The 19,741-nt window shown below is 31.7% G+C and overlaps 4 protein-coding genes across 6 annotated transcripts; 3 read left to right on the top strand and 1 right to left on the bottom strand.

Annotated features, from left to right (window-relative positions):
- Positions 1-146: 146 nt before the first annotated feature.
- Positions 147-1,863, top strand: LOC107368041 (protein trapped in endoderm-1-like). Its single transcript, XM_089267101.1, has 2 exons — positions 147-468; positions 549-1,863. Exon 2 carries the CDS (start codon positions 777-779, stop codon positions 1,776-1,778), a length of 1,002 nt encoding a protein of 333 aa, XP_089123227.1. The 5' UTR covers positions 147-468; positions 549-776; the 3' UTR covers positions 1,779-1,863.
- A 691-nt stretch (positions 1,864-2,554) lies between these two features.
- Psf3 (DNA replication complex GINS protein Psf3) lies at positions 2,555-6,045 on the top strand. 2 transcript variants are annotated; one of them, XR_001570045.3, is made up of 3 exons: positions 2,555-3,073; positions 3,162-3,465; positions 3,590-6,045. XR_001570045.3 is itself a non-coding variant. In XM_015935844.3 (2 exons), the coding sequence occupies exons 1-2, from the start codon at positions 2,629-2,631 to the stop codon at positions 3,335-3,337; spliced, it is 621 nt and encodes a 206-aa protein (XP_015791330.2). In that variant the 5' UTR covers positions 2,555-2,628; the 3' UTR covers positions 3,338-3,469. The 2 variants fall into 2 exon arrangements, 1 of the variants encoding a protein (XP_015791330.2); XM_015935844.3 differs by lacking the exon at positions 3,590-6,045 and having other exon boundaries at positions 3,162-3,469.
- LOC107368039 (uncharacterized) lies at positions 4,045-6,076 on the bottom strand. Of its 2 annotated transcripts, none has more exons than XM_015935820.3 (3): positions 5,593-6,076; positions 5,036-5,407; positions 4,045-4,938 (listed from the first exon to the last, which is right to left on the bottom strand). In XM_015935820.3, exons 2-3 carry the CDS (start codon positions 5,262-5,264, stop codon positions 4,139-4,141), a joined length of 1,029 nt encoding a protein of 342 aa, XP_015791306.1. In that variant the 5' UTR covers positions 5,265-5,407; positions 5,593-6,076; the 3' UTR covers positions 4,045-4,138. The 2 variants fall into 2 exon arrangements, with proteins under 2 accessions (XP_015791306.1, XP_015791307.1); XM_015935821.3 differs by having other exon boundaries at positions 5,611-6,076.
- A 10,105-nt stretch (positions 6,077-16,181) lies between these two features.
- NANS (N-acetylneuraminic acid synthase) lies at positions 16,182-18,484 on the top strand. Its single transcript, XM_015935819.3, has 2 exons — positions 16,182-16,663; positions 17,322-18,484. Exon 2 carries the CDS (start codon positions 17,337-17,339, stop codon positions 18,414-18,416), a length of 1,080 nt encoding a protein of 359 aa, XP_015791305.1. The 5' UTR covers positions 16,182-16,663; positions 17,322-17,336; the 3' UTR covers positions 18,417-18,484.
- Positions 18,485-19,741: the final 1,257 nt, after the last annotated feature.

The raw sequence follows: 19,741 nt of genomic DNA, 5'->3' as shown, positions 1-19,741 counted from the left end.
AGGGTAAAATAAACAATTATTTCACATTGAAATGTTAGTCATTGTCAGTTAAGATAAAAACAGATGGTAAGTGATAAGAAGTGACTATTATTCAACTTTATGGATTAACCATTTTCCAGGTTAACTCACAGTTCATTTTGAAAAATTAATCTTTTCAACCGTTTTAACAGTGACATAGCGAGTTGAACCCAAAGAGTAATACTCTTTGGTTGAACCTTTTATTTCTATGATGTTTGGGTTAACCAGGGAACTCTATAACGATGGTTTAGCCACCTTTGAATTGCCTAAAGGTTATAATGAATCGTTTCGTCAAGTGTTGGAAGCTGATGCCAATGTTGTTGACCTCCACCGACTTGGACCCAACTGTTGGCCAATTTTTAGCTGCTCTAAATTCACCAGAAAGTACTGCAATAGTTAAATGTTTGGTTATGGACTTTTCATCTGATTTGCCGACTCCACTTACACCAGGTTAGATTCAATCTACTCTTTCAAATCTGTTGCGTTTAAAACATAAATTGTGCCTTTCTCTGCACATTACATACCCAAAGATGGCATTATCCAATCTGAGAAGTTTACTGGCCGATTGTTGACCTTTAGATGTAAAACTTTTAAAATGACTAAACCATCAAGAAATAACAACCTTAGTGTTTCCGGAATCGGAAGCTTCATCATATTTGTGCTGCAATTCAATCGAACTTTCCGTTTTATCCTTTCATCGATATTAATACAATGTAATTCACTTTATACCTGAAAGGAAATCCGTTTTCTCAGGTAAAATGTTAAACAATTTTCTCACTCTCACACAAATCATGGTTCAATGTGAAAATTTCACCAATTGTAAAATGTATTCCTGTCAATGTACATCTTTAGTTCCTCGAGGTGCGGCAGATTTAGCCACAGTGTCTTCAATAATCATAATCTTTCTCGGTGTTCCTGGTAACTCAATCGTCATCCTTTCCTTATTTTCAAGCAGTAAACTTCTAGCCAATCCAACCACCAAATTCATCATAAACCTTGCCATTGCGGATTTAATTTTTTGTTCAATCAACTTGCCACTTACATCGATTCGGTATTTTACCTGTTCTTGGCCTTTCGGTGATTTAATCTGCCATCTCTATCCATTCCTATTTTATAGCAATGTTGCTGTCTCTCTGATGTCTATCACAGCCATAACTATCAACAGATTAATATCGATAACATGCTATCGTCATTACGACCAAATTTACCAAAAGCGTTACATTCTGTGCATGATTGCTTTCTGTTGGTTATTCCCATTCATACTTCTTTCATTACCAATGTTCAAAATTTGGGGACAATTTGGTTTGGAGCCTAAAACATTTTCTTGTACAATACTTCGCTATCAGGGTAAATCACCGAAAAGTTTTTTGTTCCTATTCGCATTTTTCGTGCCCAGCATCACGATACTCATTTCATATTCAATTATCTGGTACAAAGTAATGTTTCACCCATCAAGAAGCAAAGATATGAAAAGGAAAACATGGAAAAGAGATTTGAAGATGACAAAGATGATTGTCATTCTATTCGTTACATTCATTAGCTGCTTTGCTCCTCTAATGATTGCCAATGTTTTATTGCCACCAGATCGGTATCCATATATTCATATAATAGCTTCAATCATGTCTTGGACTAATTGTTGTATCAATCCAATCCTTTATTTTGCGATGGATGGACGTTATCGATCGGCTTTCAAACAATTCATTTCATCATCTGTTGCTGTAGTAAATAGCAATAGAGGCGAAACAACTTCTAATTTATAAATCTCAATTATTGCCTCTCACTCTCTCAATCAAATTATAAACAAAGACATTGACAAATAAACTTAATTTCAATTATTTAATATAATCACACAATTTTGTATCTAATCCCTGTCTTTAATTCACCAAAAATTGATACATTACAGGTAAAATCTTTCGTAAAGTGATGAGAAGTGAAAAATGATCAACTTTGAAGTGAAATGAATACCTAAAGTGACTTTGTTTAACCTAATAAAAGTTGAATCATCAATCGGTAAATAAAAGAATGGGTTTGTTAATTTAATCCAGTTTAGCTCACAGTTCAATTTTGAAAAGTAACCTGTTTTTCAACCGTTTTTAACAGGTGAACCTTTTAGTTCCATGATGTTTAGGTTCAAGTTTTAGCAAAGAAAATTTTCCAAAAAAATATAAAAGAATGGCTGGTTTTAGGTTTTAGAGAGTCTTCAACGATCTTAATTTTTTGTTTGATTCAAACAAATTACGTCTTCTGATTCACCGACAATCTCTTCAATTTTGCTCTCAACTGTGCCAATATTTTCTTTCAAAATTTCGTTTATCTTGAGTAAATTATCCCACTTTTTAATGAACAGAAAAGATTCGTCAAGTTTTTCAATTCTAATTTCTTTTTATTGTAAAAACCAATTGACTATCTTGATTGTAACCTGAATAAACCATAACCAGGATTTTAAATATTTTGGGTAACACTAGATGGCAATCCTGTTCTTTTCAAATTTGCTGTCTTTGTTCAGTTAAAGCGGTAAAATAAGTGTATGTTTTTTTCAATGTGTAGTGTTTTGTTTTGTCTGATTGTATTTTGATTTTGATTTTAGTTAATTAATGCATTTCCCGCATCATGGATTCATCTGCACTAACTATTAGTCATGATTATCTTGACATCGATTCTATTATTGCTGTTAATACCAAGGTTACTACTAAAATGGAGTCAACAGTTTGCAAATTGGGTTTCATTGATCCAGCCTGTGATTCAGAAAACATTGTTAAAAACACAAAATTGGAATTACCCATTTGGTTAACCAGGGAACTCTATAATGATGGTTTAGCCACCTTTGAATTGCCTAAAGGTTATAATGAATCGTTTCGTCAAGTGTTGGAAGCTGACGCCAATGTTGTTGACCTCCATAGACTTGGACCCAACTATTACCGTCTTGGACAATTTTTAGCTGCTCTAAATTTACCAGAAAGCACTGCAATAGCTAACTGTTTGGTTGATACTTTCTATCAAAGATTACGTCGAATTATGGACTTTTCATCCAATTCACCGACTTCACTTACACCAGGTTAGATTAAATTTGCTCTTTCAAATCTGGTTACTTTCTTAGAAAATGTGTTCTAAATCTTTATTTCTTTCTTTTTTAAATATATCAGAAATTGGCCAGTTTCTTGGAAAGTTGGATAACGAGGAGGTCAAATTGTTTGAAGAAAGTCGCAAAGCCATGGAAAAGTTCAAAGCCTGGGAAGACAGAAGGATAGAGAAAATTCTCTCCAACGAGCTAGTAACTAAACTTAGAAAACGAAAAAGAGCTGCTATGGAACTCGACTAATATTATAATTCCTAGTTTAACTAATTTTTCATGCACATTGATTGTAAAGCTCTAATCATTCTGTTCAACTTGCGTTTCTCAGTTAACATATCTCTCTTTCTCTCCTGAAATTGATATAGTTATCAACCGTAAGTGATTAATTTTATTTTTCTTTTACATGATCATTGTTTTATTATCAGATAATCAAATTATCAACTTTTACATAAATAATTGTTAATTGTTTGTTTTCAAAAAATATTGTTTTGAAAATAGGATATCGGGTTGATTATTTTGATAGATATGATCATATTGTTTACTCCAAGTTTCCAAGTTGCACACTATCCACATTAGTGTTGACCGATGAAATCGAAATAAGGTTAATTTTTTAAGTCATCAAGCAAACAGTGTTGACTCAAACTGATTACAAATAATGGATAAATGTCGATAAACATCTCTTGATTGTTTTAAAAGTTACCGACACAGAAGCTGGTGATACAAACGATGCAATGAGTCTTACTTTGTCATAAATGAAAAAATATGACGAAAAAATGAAGCATTAAATTAAATAATCAGTTGATTGAAAAATCGATAAAACCAGTACAACAAGTAATATTTTGATTTCCATGATTCATCTTCCATTAGTCAACTTGTCTAAATCCAATTGTTCAGTATAGTGACTAGATTAAAGTTTTCAAGATTTCACGAGATTGTGCGAAATGAGCCAATGATTTTTATCATAATGTAAATTTTTATTAAATAATTAATTATTTAAGGAAAATCACCAAAGTTTCAGTTTGGGTTTTGTTGAACAATTAAAGGGCTTCACTTTACCCTCGTATTTTTGGTCATTTTGATAGGTCGTAAAAGAATGAAATCATTATTACATGATTTACGACTACGACAACCTCGAACTGGTCCCAATGAGTTATATGGTATATCACTTAATGCTTCACATGAAGATGGGAAATCTGATTTGGTGAGTCCTTCTTTGAGAGATAAATTAGATGGTCGTGGAGGTGGCAATAAAAAGAATGGTTTTTTTAGGGTGTCACTTATCTTGAGATAACTTCGGCTAGTTGGGATTGTTGGAATTGGCAACGTAGTTACAATGGGAGTTGTTGGCATTGATGGCGTTAATGGCTTTGGTGATGTTGGAGTAGTTGGTGCTGATATGCTTGTAGTAATTGTCGTAGTTGTCTTAGAAGATAATGATGATGATGAGATTGAGGTTGATGATGTTGTTGAAATCAATGGTGAGTTATTAAAAGCGGTTAAACATTTGGAAGTTGTGGTCATTGAGTTTGAAGACGATGTAGTTAATTCAGGAATTTGTTTCGTTAATGAAATTGTGGGTGTAGATGAAGATAAATTTGAGGTCGGTGAAGGAAGTGAAGTTGGCAGAGTAGTTTTCAATTTGTCGATTAAATTCCCATATTCATAAAGTTGACCCAAGAAAGAGAAATTGGGGTTGATTTTACTTCTCTTGCTTTGAACAAATAACAATGCCTTATCTAAAGACATCTTTTGACTATACATCAGGTAGGCAATAACAATTGTGGGTGATCGGGAAATACCAGCGTGACAATGTATTAAAACTGCTCGTCCGGCCTTACGTGCTTCCTCTGCAAGACAAGCGAAAATAATGGGAAAGCAAAAATTAGGAAAAGTTAAACGATAATGAAAGGTTAAAGAAAGTTTTCAAAAGAAAAGAAAACTTACCGATAAATTGAAATGACTCCTCAAAATATTGAACCAAGTTTTGTTCAAAAGCGTCTATGGCAGGTATCCTTTTATAACGAATTGAATCACTTTCACCATCTCCTGGTAAATCAGTAGTTACATTAAGCACATAATAAATATTCAAAGATTTCAATTTCTCTGGATCTGAAGCATCTGACCCACCACCGAGATACAAATAAGGTAAAACTGGTGTACCACAAGGAACCATGTTTGTTCCGTTATTTTCAGTTAATTCAGTAAAGTTTTGTTTTTCGCAATACAAAAAAATGTGTTTCTCAAACAGGACTAAAACTTATTCGTGTTAAGTGTCAAACAAAAGTGACAACATTTCTTTTCCTCTTCTATTTGTAACTGTTGTGATGTATTGTATGAATCACAAGATGAGTAACATAGCAGATGATCAAGAAGAAAAAGTGAGACATCGAGAGATAGAGAGAGATGGAGAGAGAAAAGGAGAGAAAAACAAGTCAACATTAGTCTCCCAAAAAACCATGGAAACTATTCTCACTCATTTATTCATCCAAAAATATACTTACACTTTAATATAGACTTACTTTAAACAGTTATGTTGATTTTGCTCGAATCGTCTGCTATTTTTGGGCCAACATTTGTCTTACACTTGTAACCAATCATCTTCAATATTTTTACTTTCATCATCATATCTCATATTTTCCTTGTCAATACAAATGTTTGTCATCTTTTTAAATCAAATTAAACCAATTAGTGTTAACCATTTGTCGTTTGTTTCATATCAGAACCTTCATCACTGTCATTATTATTAAAAACATGGTAAATCTGACAAGACACTTAACAGTGTACAGATTTTCTGAGAATCTTTCATAGCATCCATCAAGTCGACTTTAGAATCCATGTTTTCCCATTTAATCTTGAAAACGGAGAAACAATCAAATACTAGATAAACGAATCGACTAGATTATCATTTCCTAATGGGAAACAAAAACAATTAAAAATACACAATAAAAATAAAACATTGAAAGATCAGTTTAAACAGCTTGTTAAGCCTCACTTATTAGTCAACACCAGTTGACTCAAAGTTGACAAACTATTATAATTTATAGCGCCATCTAATTTTTCTTAAACTAATTGCATCTTCTTCGCCTTTCTTCAAATTCAATTTGTCAAAATGTTTATTTACAATCAAAACCCAAAGGTGTGTCAGTAAATGTAGATATATTTTTCAACATTTAAATTATCTTTAAATTTGTTCACTTCACACTGAAGCAATATTTGATTAGCAACTATAAATAGTGCAAGAAAATTAATCAACTCAACATGTTAAACCTAAAAGTAAAGGTTAAAAATGGTAAGTAAAAATGTGATGGAAAGCGAAAGATTTAATATTTTCCCCTGAAAATGGAAATTGAATTCTCTCAAATCAACCATGATACTGAAACATGTCTTCATCCCTATTATCGTCATCATCATCTTCAAAGATCCTCTGGCCTTTTACAGTTCTACAGCATGAGCAAAAAAGCAAAGCCTTGAGGGAAACAAATTGAATTGAAATTCTGATTTCTTTACCTTCCACTCATTTCATTTACAGAGTCAGGTTGACTGTAATCATCTACCATCAACTATTAAATCAGATTGAATGTTGAAATGAAAGGAAAAAAAATGGCTGAAAATGTTTACTTCAAGTGTATAATAATATACCAAAGACTGAGAGTGAACACTTTACTGTCAACCTTAAAAAGCAAATCACATCTATTTTTTTTCATCCATCATCAAATCATTCTCTCTTCTTCCTCCTCATCATCATCTTATGTAACCATAGAGACTCTTGTTAAATGGTAAATATGACTGAAAGATGATGATCAACTGTAAAGCAACTATTTAAGTGAATACAAAAGGATGAGAAATGAAAAGATGATGAATACGGTGAATACAAAGAAATCCTCTTTTCTCTTATTAAACTCATCTATTCATAAGGCTATCACATTTTACTCATCTTAACCATCATCTTCATCATCATCTTCATCATCTTCCCATCCATTTGAAATAGGAAAACCATTTTTAGGTGCTAAAAAGGTCTCTTGGTTAGGCTTGTTCAATAGCAATTAGATTATTTGCTTTCAAGCATCAACACAAAAGGTTGCTGGAAATTGAATTTGACAGTTTGATTGAAATGTCATCTTATATATATTGAATAAAATATTTTCCCAATTTTTATCTTATTATATCAGTTAATCAGATAAAATGAACAAATCCAGCAAATCAAATACTTGGACACTTTCCTCTATTTTTCCTGGTTTAGCCAAGGCTTACCCAACAGCTTTACCCAAGTCTTTTGTTTAATCATTTGTTTCCATTTTACTAATTACAATCTATTTTTAGTTGTCAAGTCTTTCATTGTTTCAATTTGATTTGCCATTAATCAACTTCATTTCATCTGTTCTCGCAATTTTCATATTTCAATTGATCTTAACAGTCTTTATTGGGTTGTCCTGTCAGGATGCTTGAAGCAGCAAACATAATTAATTATTTTCATTGTTACTTCTCATTATTATGCACATTAGTTTAGACCAATGATTAAAGAAACTGTTAAGGTTACCAGTTAATTTATTTATTTTATGCTAATTTCACCAAATTAACGTTAACTTTACAGTTTGGCCATTTTTTTACCCAAAAACTTGACTCTGTTATGATTAATCTGATGGCAACACTTTCCGGGCAACAACCAGTTGGAAATGGTTTTACATTTTATTCAATCTAAGAGGCTAAGTTTTCACTTTCAGGGAAAATTGTTATTAATTATTCAATCCTCTCTTTGGTGTAAACATTAATTGGTTGGAAGGAAACAAAAGGGTAAAGAGTTAATGGAGATGAACATATCCAGAAGGGAAAAACCAGGCAACAGGAAAGACTAAGGATGAACAATGGATCATCAGAATTGGATGGAGATTCAAGTTGATAATTTGTTTGGTCCTCTTTGGTCTAAAATAAATTTGCATAAAAAAACTAACAAAGAAACATAAATCAGTTGAAACACACACAAATTAAGTTAACCATGCAACCATCATTACTTCAATTAGCCACTAAGGCTACTTGAAACATCCAACAAATTTGGGAAACTCGTTAATTGAACACGAAATTTTACTGTAAACCAGATCAAGTAAACATAATCAATACTTTAACTTACAATTAGACCAATAAAGGCTGCACCAGAAGTAAAAAGACAAATCGAAACCTAAATATTAGTTCAATTTCAGGTTAGATTGAAACCTGAGAAATAACACATTTCATTATTGATGAAAAGCTCTTGAGAAATCGTTTCTTTTTTACTCATTGGTTAGCCTGAGTTTTTGGGATTTTTATTGATCATTTTTTGAGTTCATACAAAATCTTAGCTCTATTTGATCTTTCATCGTATTCATGCTTTCATAAAACCCAGAACTATTCATCAAACCTTAGGCAAGTTCCTGAAAATGTCTCACTGATGAACTATCTTTTCCTCTTCAGTAAAAATTGGGAAAAACATTTGCAAAGAAAAGAAATTTCGACTGATTTTTCACTCATTTCTAACTCAGAAATGCTAATCAATATCAGTATCAATCGAATGTGAATTTCTTGTTCCATCTAAAAAGCTCAAGAAATTTTAAGCAGCTTTGGTTAAAGGTTTTATCGATTCATTCATTTGTCTTTTTACTTTTGGAACAGCCTTTAATTTCAATTTCAAGACTTGTATGGATAAACATGGATTTACAATGAAAGAAGCAAAAAAAAAGGTTAAAATTAATTTAACTTTGAAAAGTGAATGCGAAAAAATTGTTATATTCATTGTTAAATGTTAATCTATTTTAGACTAACACTGAACCTGTCCAAAGTAAACTGCTTAAGCATTATTTTTATTTTTACAGTTATTATTATTTTCTCGTTGGTTGATTAAATTTTGAAGTGTAACCCATCATCAGAGGCCTCACCGTCAACTACTAGGCAAGCTAGTCGTGAACAACAGCAGCAGTTGATGTTAAGCTGGCACAAGACGAAACCCAATTTCATGGACTATCAGACTATTAAATATAATCCATCTTTAAGACTGGGTTAACAGGAGGATCAGGGATTCAGGCATCAGTTCACCAGTCTCAGCATCCCTTGGCATCCCTCATCATCCTCTCTCATCCTTCATCGTCATCATTTCCATCATCATTCCCATTCCCTCTCTAATCTACCAAAGTGTATTTGTTCATATTACTCTGCTCATTAGTTATTTGAGAGTCTGGACTAGTCTGTTGTTACTTGTCAAAAAAATAATGATACATTGAAATCATTTCGAGCTTCTTCTCATCTTATTTGCTTACTTTTTTATTTTCACTCCAAGTCTCAACTATTATGATTAATAACATTATAATAATAATCAAAATAACTGGAAAAGTGAATAACATGTAATTGGCTCTGTAATTCATTTTGTCCTTTATTGATTATCATTTGTTTTCCTGCAACTTTATTCATCTCTCTCTCTCTTCCTCATCAAATAGCCATTTTCAAGCATCTTTAATCTTTTACTTTTTGCTTCTTCTTGCCATCATTTTCAATGATACTTTATTGTTATATGAAATTGAATCTGTTACAGTTTCTAGTTTTACTCATATTTTTATCCTCATCATCTTAAGATCATTACCAGTTATTGATGGAAAGAGTCTGTTGATGAAGAGCAAAACCTTATAAATCTTTTCTTCCTGTCATTACAATTTGTTTCCCATTCTTTACCTTATAAACCTTATAAGATGCTTTACTTGTCAGTTATAATCATAATGTTACAGCAACTGGGAAAAGCATGAACCAGAATTGAGAGTCAGAGAAGAGCAGAAAAACAAAAAATGGTTAAAAAGGTAAAGATGAGTTTTGAAGGTTAGAAGTGCTTTTTCATTTGATTTGTGCCTTTTATCATATTATAATTTATTTTTAGAACCATCTGAATGTCTAAAGGCAATTTCCTCTAACTGTTATTAAATGATGATCAAACTGAACATCTTGAAGTAAACATCCTTCAGGGTTTCATATAAAGATGAGGAAATGGATGCATATTACTCTAGACTTTATTATATCAGTAAGCCGAGAAGATGGAAATGATGATCAATATTTGATATCATATTCAATGTCAATGAAGCCATATTCATCTAAAAATATCACCGAATTTTCATGTTTATAAATAACAGGAAAACTCTTTCCTTTTAGGTGAATTGCAATTTACAAAATTTAATTTTGAGAAGAAAAATAATTGAACAAGAAAACTCTTTTTTCAATTTTTTAATCTAATGCTAGGTAAGGTAAGGTTAGACTTAATTGAATTACATCGATTGAGTTAACTAAATTTGAACCATTTGATGGTTGAAGCAGCGTCTTGGAAAGAGACTTGAAGAGTCTCTGGCCAACAATTGTTTATTGTGGTTAAACATGATCATTACTGACCATTGAAAATGTTTATAGTTAATCAAAGGCCAGGGAAGGACAGACAAGGAAAGGCTAAAGTGACTAAGACTCTGATTGTTGTATATTCACACAAGAAGACGGAAAAAAGAGGGAAATGTTGATGAGTATAAATGTTGATGATAATGTTGATGATAATGGTGAAGATGAAAAGGGAAGAGCGAGAGTTAAAATGGGTGGGAAAGCAACATCTCTTCATCCCAATGGGCATTTTAACTGATTCCGGAAACCTCGGGAAAGCCTAAGTTACAAGGATAGTTAAAGGCTATTGATGTTGATCTACACGCGACAAACCATTCAACAGCGTGTTTCAGGATAACGCTAATTGAATGAGTGAAGATGAAGTTTTGTTTGCATGTGAACAAGGCTTAGTCATTGTGTGAAAGAGGATGAAAGATGAAATGACGGTTAAGATGAAGGCCAGCTGAATTGCATATTAGAATGGACTGAGTAATAATCAAACAATTGGAGGACACTGAAGATGATGAGGATATATTGGCTGTTAAATGGATCATCTTCTTATCATCTTGACATCATCTTTGTTATTTACAGTTACAGTGAAGATGAAAATATCACAAGGAAAGTTATCCATTTATTCAACTGTTTATTGTAAACCTTATAATGGTAATACATTTACACATTGGATATTTATTTATCAATATATCTAATTTATTATATTATTTACTTTATTATTATTGCTTGATAGGGTTAACAGTTTGCTGTTCATCAAGTGTCAGTCTTAACAAATTGTTTCACCCTTTTGATTACTTTTGATTCCAGCAAAGGCCAACTTGTTTGGATAAGGTCACATTCGGTCAAAACTGTCTATTTACTTTACCATTTAACCGGAATCCATTTCAAATCTATCCAAACATGTTCATCAATTTTGGTGAAAATGGTTTCATAAAAATGGCCAGTAAAGGGTCAGTAAAGGGTAAATGGTAAAAATTAATTGTAAAGGTAATTGTGATTTATTTGGTTTCATACGGTGAACAGCAATTAAATGACAATTTACATTGAGCTTTAATCGCTTGTTTTAATCTTGTTTTTGGCTTTTCATTTTGTCCAATTGCTGTTGCTTCGGTTGTTGATTAGTTTGGGTTTTAATAACAAGGAATTAGGTTTGGGTCGACATTGATTGATCAGGTTTTTTCATCTTTCATTTGTTCAAGCTGATCAACTTGAATCAACTTGAATTTTGCCTTCTTTATCATGCTAATGTCGATACTCACTGGGATTGAGATTATTCATTGAGTTGACCTGAAGAAAGGTTCAATATTTTCAATGAAAACATTTTCACCTTTCAACATTGAAAATGGTTTGTGCCTTTAATCAGCTAAATCAAGTGTTCAAGTTGAAGATGATGAATTGCTTTATAAATATTAATTCATGTAAATTGCTTCAAATTGATTCAAATTTAACCATTCAAATGTGTCCAAATATTGAAACAAAACAGATCCAAAAGGTTTTAGGTTGAAGGTTGGATTTTGTTGAGCTTTACATTTCTTTCAGTTTACAATTAAAATGTTGATCATTTTGATCATTAATTATTCACGTTAACATTTATTGACTGAATATAACAATTAATAATTTAAGGTTGAAAAATTTGAAAGCGTTCAATGTTGACGTTAACAAGCTTATAACAATTTAACCATTATTAATAGATAGGTTTGATCAGCATTTTAACCAGTAAAAGCAGTTTATTAAAAATGCATCACTTGAATCCCAATGAAATGGCTGAATATTATATTAACGTTTTGATAAAAAAGGATGAAAAGGTTAATCCAATTTGATCCTCTTTTAAGTCTACATCAATTAACCATGAAGAGACGATAATTTTGTTGACCAAATTGAGTCAATCAAAAGACAATTAACGTGAAGGTTATGGATTGAGACTAGGAATGAGTCATGTTCAGTTCTGTAATATTATCAGGGAAACATTTTTTATCTGATTCAGAAAATGGAAAGGAAAGATTCTCTTGATTTTATCTTGCGACATTTGAATGAAGAATAGAAGAAGAAGAGAAAAAAAAGATTTCCCAGTTTTTGTAACATTAGATGACAATGAAATGATGACAAGAGTAACCAGTAATGAAGATGATCAATACGATGGCGATGATGATAATGATGAGGGTTATGATGAGGGTTATGATGTCATTGAAGGAGGAAGATAACTTGGTATGATTGATGCACTGCCAAACCCATGAACATGGTCTGATTCATCATTGAGTTTGGATGAAACAAAAGGTTGTAACTGAACATTTTATAGATGCAAGATCACCCTGTAAATATAGATGAAAGGTGGGAGGATAAAGATGAGAAGAGGATAAAGGTTGAAGGAGGTGGAAGAGGAGGAGATTTTAGTATAAAAGAGTGAAAAGGAAGAGCCAAAGAATGGATTGAGTTAAGGTTAACAAATGAAGGTTAAGATATAAATAGATGGTCTTGAGTCATTCCCAGCTTTTAGCGTTATATTTAGCAATCCTTTGATGATCAAAGGTTACCAGGGAAAAGGAATTGAAACACGCAATTCAACCTCACCATTGAACAAATTTGATCAACTCGAATAGTTGATTTTTGCCTGATCTCTGGAATCACGAGAAACATTCCCAAACACAAAACAAGCGAAGGAAAAAAAAAGATGAAACAAAAGATATTCCATTAATCGGATGAATCGAATACTTTTCTTTGCGTGTTCCATGATTATCAATGGTTTAAGGAATGGCAATAGTTGATTAAATGGCGTGAGAAATAATCATCAAAATGATATTCTCTATTCTTATGGCTGGATAAATTCAATTAAAAGATGAATAAATTGTTGCCAACCCTTTGCATTCCAATGAGAGTCTACTGAGTTGAGATGAAAAAATGTGTAAAATTATCAAATCCTTTTTTGTTCATTGTTCAACATTTTTCGCTTTTCTCATTCATTTTTTAAGCTTTATTTGAAATGTAAATATTTTTCAGTGAAAGGGTTTCAAGTATCCAATAATGTTGAATAACAATGAAGAAACCATTTGAAACGGCTTTTTACGCTTCTCAACATTTTCCTGTTCAGTGATAATCTTGGAAAATTATTGAACAAAATTGCTCATCCATCTGAACTTGTTGATTAAATTTTGTCTTCAAGTCATCACAATGGAAGCAAACAAAAGTGGATTAACAATTTAACTTGATTCACATTCGAGTGTTTATTTTGTTTGCAAATCTTTTCAACTTTTTTAATCAACAGACAATTGACTCCCAATGAATCATTTTGTGAACACTTTTTTATCATTCTGAGTAAATACTCAATCCAATCAATTTCTGAGTTTTTCCATCAAACTTTGAAGTTAAATTTTCTGATTTTATATCATCTTCTAAATTTGATATTTATGAATTATATTTTAAGATTTTTATGGGATTCTATCTGTAAATTCAATAGTTTGACGATCTGAATGTAAATTTGAATTTTCGGTGAACTCGACTTTACAAACTGAAAGTTCAGAGCTGAATCAAAAAATCATTTTTCGGATTTGATTTTGTTGTGATTGATTTGTTGAGCAAATTGTGATTGGCCATTTTTTTGTCTTCAATGAAACAATTTTGTCTCCATTAATCTGATTGGCAATATCAATGAGATTCAATGTCAAGTTTATTCACTCCCAGCATTCGGTTGATATTTCTTTATTTGCTCGTTTTCCTTCTAATCATATCAGAATCTTTTAATTCTGTTTGAGTTGAGATTAAAGCAGTTGAGCTGAAGATGAATTTATCTATAAAATGTTTCATTACTTAAACAATTGGTTGACAAAAGATGAGCCAAATTAAACTGTTAAATTATCACATTTAACTATCAAGAGCATAATTGAATCAAGAATGGTAAAATAACTGAGATTCTGGTTTTTTTTGTAAAACCATTTTTATATCAAATTGATCACAATAGACAATTTTTACTCTGAAACAAATATTTCCAATCGACTTCAAATTGAACTTTAACAATCAAGAGATGAACAAAAATGACTTCGAACTGACCAATAACTTCTTTAACACCAAACGACTCAAATAATTGAATTGAATTCAGGAAAAGCTCACTAAATTGAAACTCAGCAAACCAAAAGTAACCTTTACTTTTCAAGAACTTTCAATTTCTTTTCAAAATGAGTTTCAAAACTTGATTGTTTGGTAAAACAATTTCACCTCAAAACCAAATTTCTCCACTGAATTCTCAGAATAATCTGACAATTAATGTTTCCAAATTGAGTGTTAAGATCAAATTAATGATTCGATTTTCACTTTCCATTGAAAAAGTGATCAGAAAACTTGTGAATGAATCGAATGAATGATTTTATCATGTATCAATAACTCAGGAAAGGTTAACCATTAACAGGAAATTGCATAAAATGATTAACTGATTGGCTTGTAATTGAATTTAATTAGACAATTTGGATGATAATTTCATTTGGTTTAATCTTTTCTCCATTGAGTTACCACAAAAAAGGAACCTTCAATCAATAGCAATCTTGCATTACTCATACATCAGTCAAGGTCCATTGAAGAGTTTACATGATAAAAGAAGAAGAAGATGAAGATAAAAAAGAGAACATCCTTTGTCATCTTCTCTTCTTTGGACCAAAATTTGATTCAACATTGATCCATGTCAACATGATAAGGTTGGTTGGCAAAAGGGAATCAACCTTTTAATTTAATTCAATATTTAAATTTCCATTCTTTTTTATCTTCATTTTCTCACACTTTATCATTTCCTTTTCCTTCTCATCATCACTCATCTTCTTTCACCATCAAAGGCTCTTCTTCATCCGTTAATAGACACAATTGGTTTTACTTTTTTGTCTCCTTTCTCATCCTCCTCTTTCCGTCTTTTACTTCATTCACCCAATCATCTTCCTCCTCATCTTGCCATTTTTACTCCTCTTTTCATTTCTCATTTTTCCCTGAATTTCATTCAGTTTCTCAATAATCCGGATAAAAGGTAAACCAAATGATAACCTGTTTGGTTTCCGTAAATGCAAATCTTTAATATTTAATCAAATGTCAAATGTAAAGGTAAAGATTAACATTAAAAGTTGAATTCATTTTTTTGTAAATTTAAATTCATTTGTTGGTTAAATCATTGGTCTGGCTAATTTGGGTAAAGAGAAATGTTGATTTAATGAAGGAAAAGATTTAAGCAAATATTTGATTTTGTTCATTCAATCTGATTTCATTTGGTTTTGTTAATGTTGATAACATCAATACTGATGATTGTATTGATGATGAGCAAGATGATGATGAGCAAGATGATGATGATGATGATGCCGATGACTAATAGGAAACAATGTGTACTTCATTGTGATCAACATTATACGGTTAAATGCAATGTTTTACAAAACCATTTTTACTTTCATTTCCATCTATACATTTTATTACAATTTGTCAGCAAATTGAACAATTAAATTTAACGTTTCCATTAAAATTAATTGGATAAAGTGAATTAGGAAAATGGTTAACTTTGATTTAAGATATTTTGGATAATCAAATAAATCTTATTTACCTGATTTGCTTGAAATCATTGTTGGAAACCCAAAAACCCAAAATTGAAATCCAAACATTTAGACTTTTGTTTCATTTTGAATGTTTTAATAGTCAAATCTAATGAAATGTAGTTCTGTTAATCAACAATTTAATAAGCAATGGATTTAGTTAACAGTAAAAGAGCAATATTTATGGCTAATAAAGTGATGATTGTTGTTGTTGATACAAATTATGTTTAGTCTTGGCTTTAAAAATGATTTAATTTGTAGCTTTGATTGAACATGGATGGTCAATTGCAATGATTTAATGGTGATAATGATGAGGATAAAAGTAGCAAACTAATAGCAACACCGAATTATTAATAACCACAAAACTGGTCACATAAAGCAATTTATTCATGATTCATCTAATTGAAGACTTTACTTCATTTCACTCTTCCTTTTCTCATCCTCTTCCACTCTCTTCCTCTCTTATCATCATTCCTCCTCTTTAACATCATCAATGATAAATGTCTCAATAAAAAGCGTCCAACACTTCATTTTTACTTGCATCCAGTGACCAAATTAAACTGAATCACTAACAATTTCATTGAATTATACAAACATTCAAAGTAAGCAACATTTGTTCAACAGTGGACGTTAAAAGGTAAAGAAATGATAAAATTTTTCATTATTTTTTTGCTCATTTTTTGGATTGTTTTATGGGTAAAGAGAAACCATTTGTCAGTGTTGTTAGTGTTCAATGGTTTTCATTGATTATTGTTGTAAACAAGGTGAAACACCCTTGGAAAGGATATAAAAACAGAGTTTGTTCATTTCCCATGTTTTTATGTACAAATGATAAATAAACTGAGTCAACTGTAAATCCATGTTATGTAAAAAGGCTGAGTTATCAGGCAGTCAAAGGAGGATGAAAAGAGTAACCGGAAAAACTGATGTTGACAGTCAATTAAATTGACAATTTGCTGACAAAACCAGATGAAGGAAAATACAAGAAAAAAGTAAACTTGATCATCAGCTTTGTTACCTTAACAATAGTTAATCTATTTTGGTTCAAGACTTGGATAATCAGTTGAACAATGTAGATGATTCAATCAGGGAATGTTCATTCCTTTGATAAACTAAACTCCTGATAAACATGATAAAGTCATTGATAAAAATTTGACCATCCATTAGTGGCTATAATATCCTTACTTTCAATGCATAATTCATTGAACCCAAATCCATTGAGAGTCAAAATGGTCAAACCTTTTGTTGATATTTTTAACCAAATTCATTGAATCACTTTTCTCATTTTACTTTAGGTTTTCAACAAAGAAATGGCTTCTTTTCAATTGCATCCAGGACGTTCAGTCGGAGCCGATAATCCTTGTTATGTAATAGCTGAGATTGGGCAGAACCACCAGGGCGAAATGTCCATTGCTATGGAGTTGATTTCAGGCGCTGCAAAAGCAGCCGTTGATTGTGTTAAATTTCAAAAGTCAAAGTTAACCCGAAAATTTACTCGCTCAGCTTTGGATCGACCTTATGTAAGTAAACACTCGTTCGGTGCAAATTATGGTGAACACAAGAGATCACTGGAATTTACAGAGGAACAGTTTCACCAACTGCAAAGGTATGCTCTTAATGAAGGAGTCCAGTTTACCGCTTCTCCAATGGACATTGAATCGGTCGATTTTTTACTCTCTCTCAACGTTCCATTTCTTAAAATTGGATCAGGCGATGTAAACAACTATCCAATGCTGCAATGGGCAACTCGGAAGGATCACACTCAGCCAATCGTCTTGTCAACTGGAATGCACGACATTAAGGTTATACAAAAGTCAATGTCAATCATTGCCGATTCAACTCGATCTTGTTGCATCCTTCAATGTACAAGCTGCTATCCTTGTCCAGCTGAACATGTAAACCTGAATGTGATGAAAAGCTATCAGAAAATGTTTCCATTTGCTGTTGTTGGCTATTCGGGTCACGAGTTGTCTGATGAAGTTTCCTTGGCTGCTGTAGCAATGGGTGCCAAAGTGCTGGAGAGACATGTAACTCTGGACCATTCGATGAAAGGCAGTGACCATGCATGTTCCCTAAATATGGACCAATTGACGGCTCTTGTCGGCAAAATTCGTACAATTGAAAAGGCTTTTGGTTCGTTTGAAAAGAAACGTTGTTCGGTTGAAGAGCCGTGCTACCGAAAACTTGGCAAGTCAATTGTCACCTCAAAGGCCATTGCTAAAGGTGAGGTTATCGATGAATCAATGTTGGACATTAAAGTGGCTGAACCGCAAGGAATTGAAGCTCATTTTTATTACCAAATAATTGGTCAAAAAGTAGCTCAAGATTTGGAAGTTGATGTTGCCATTCAATTGAATCATCTGGTTGATTCTGGTTTTGCTTTCCAATGAACAAATGTTTACATTCTTGTATCATTTCATAAACTATTCATTAAATGAACATTTTTCATCTTGAATAACTTTCATTGATCAAATTATGGCGTAAAATTGTCAAATGTTGAGATGTTAATGACAATGTCAAGAGGAGATGATTAATGGTAATGGATGACATTTGATGAAGATAAAAGCAGAATAATTGATATGAACTTGGTCCATAAAATGGGCTTCACTGGAAGATGAAAAAGATGATCTTTTTTACAGGTTCAATGATCATATTGATGATGAGTAAAAGATGATCACTGAAAGTATCGTTAAAATTATTGCTTTATTATGTTAATCAAACAGTTTTAAAGCTTTTGTTTACATTTTGTCAGCATTTGTTGAACCCAAAAAACAAGCGAATCAATGGAAACTTTCATTTCAATATTTTGCCCATTTGATGATATAAATATGATAATTTTAAAACCACCAAAAAAGCTGTGATTTATCATTTTAAAAACAATATACAAACGCTTGGAATGGTTTGAATTTTCAAACAGTTTTCCTTAAAAAATATTATAAAGGTTTGATTAGTTTTAATGGCATTTTTCAATGGGAAACAATTCAATAGGATTTGCTGTTGGAAGGCAAAATGCTGGTTTAAATAATGGTTATGAAGAAGCAAAAAAGTGACTTTTTTTGAAATTCAAATCCCAGTCAAACATCCGTTTTTTAATGCCTTTTTTCAAGTTTAAATATGAAATGACAAAAAATTGTTGCTTAGTTTAGTTTAAATCTTGGATCAACTGTTTTATGATTAAACTTGATTATATGTTGAATCCTTTTGTTGAATCTTTTAAGGTTACTTAATCTTGAGATGACATTTTGAATGAAAAATTGAAATTGAAATGTTGGAGGAAAAATGAAACAAAATTTTGGTCAAATTTAATTGAGATAAACATTGAAGGTTTGATTGTATTTGATTGGGTTTGATTGGGTTTACTTATGATACTGGGAGTGAAACTGTTAGTGATATTTGTTAGCCAAATGAGATTGTTTAACTGTAAACAAGATAAATAGGGAATCCAAATGGGAATCCAAATGGTAATGCAATCAAATATGTTAATTGTGATTGACAATATGTATTCATTTTGAGTACATTTTGTGCTTCTTCTTTGTGTACAAATAAACAGATGATGATGAACGTGATTACTCATGTTTCCACATCTTTTCATGGCTATTCCTTGAGGCTGCAAAATTGAACATTCCAAATGAACCTTAGGCTAAACTAAAATGAGCTTACAGGATTGTTAGCGTGTTTTTTTTGTTAACACACGCACTTCAATGTACATTAAAAG

The sequence above is a fragment of the Tetranychus urticae genome, chromosome 2 (genome assembly GCF_039701765.1).
Source record: "Tetranychus urticae isolate SD_2017Ah chromosome 2, NJAU_TeUrti_SD_1.0, whole genome shotgun sequence".
NCBI lineage: Eukaryota > Metazoa > Arthropoda > Arachnida > Trombidiformes > Tetranychidae > Tetranychus > Tetranychus urticae.
This window is presented reverse-complemented; position numbering and strand designations above follow the sequence as displayed.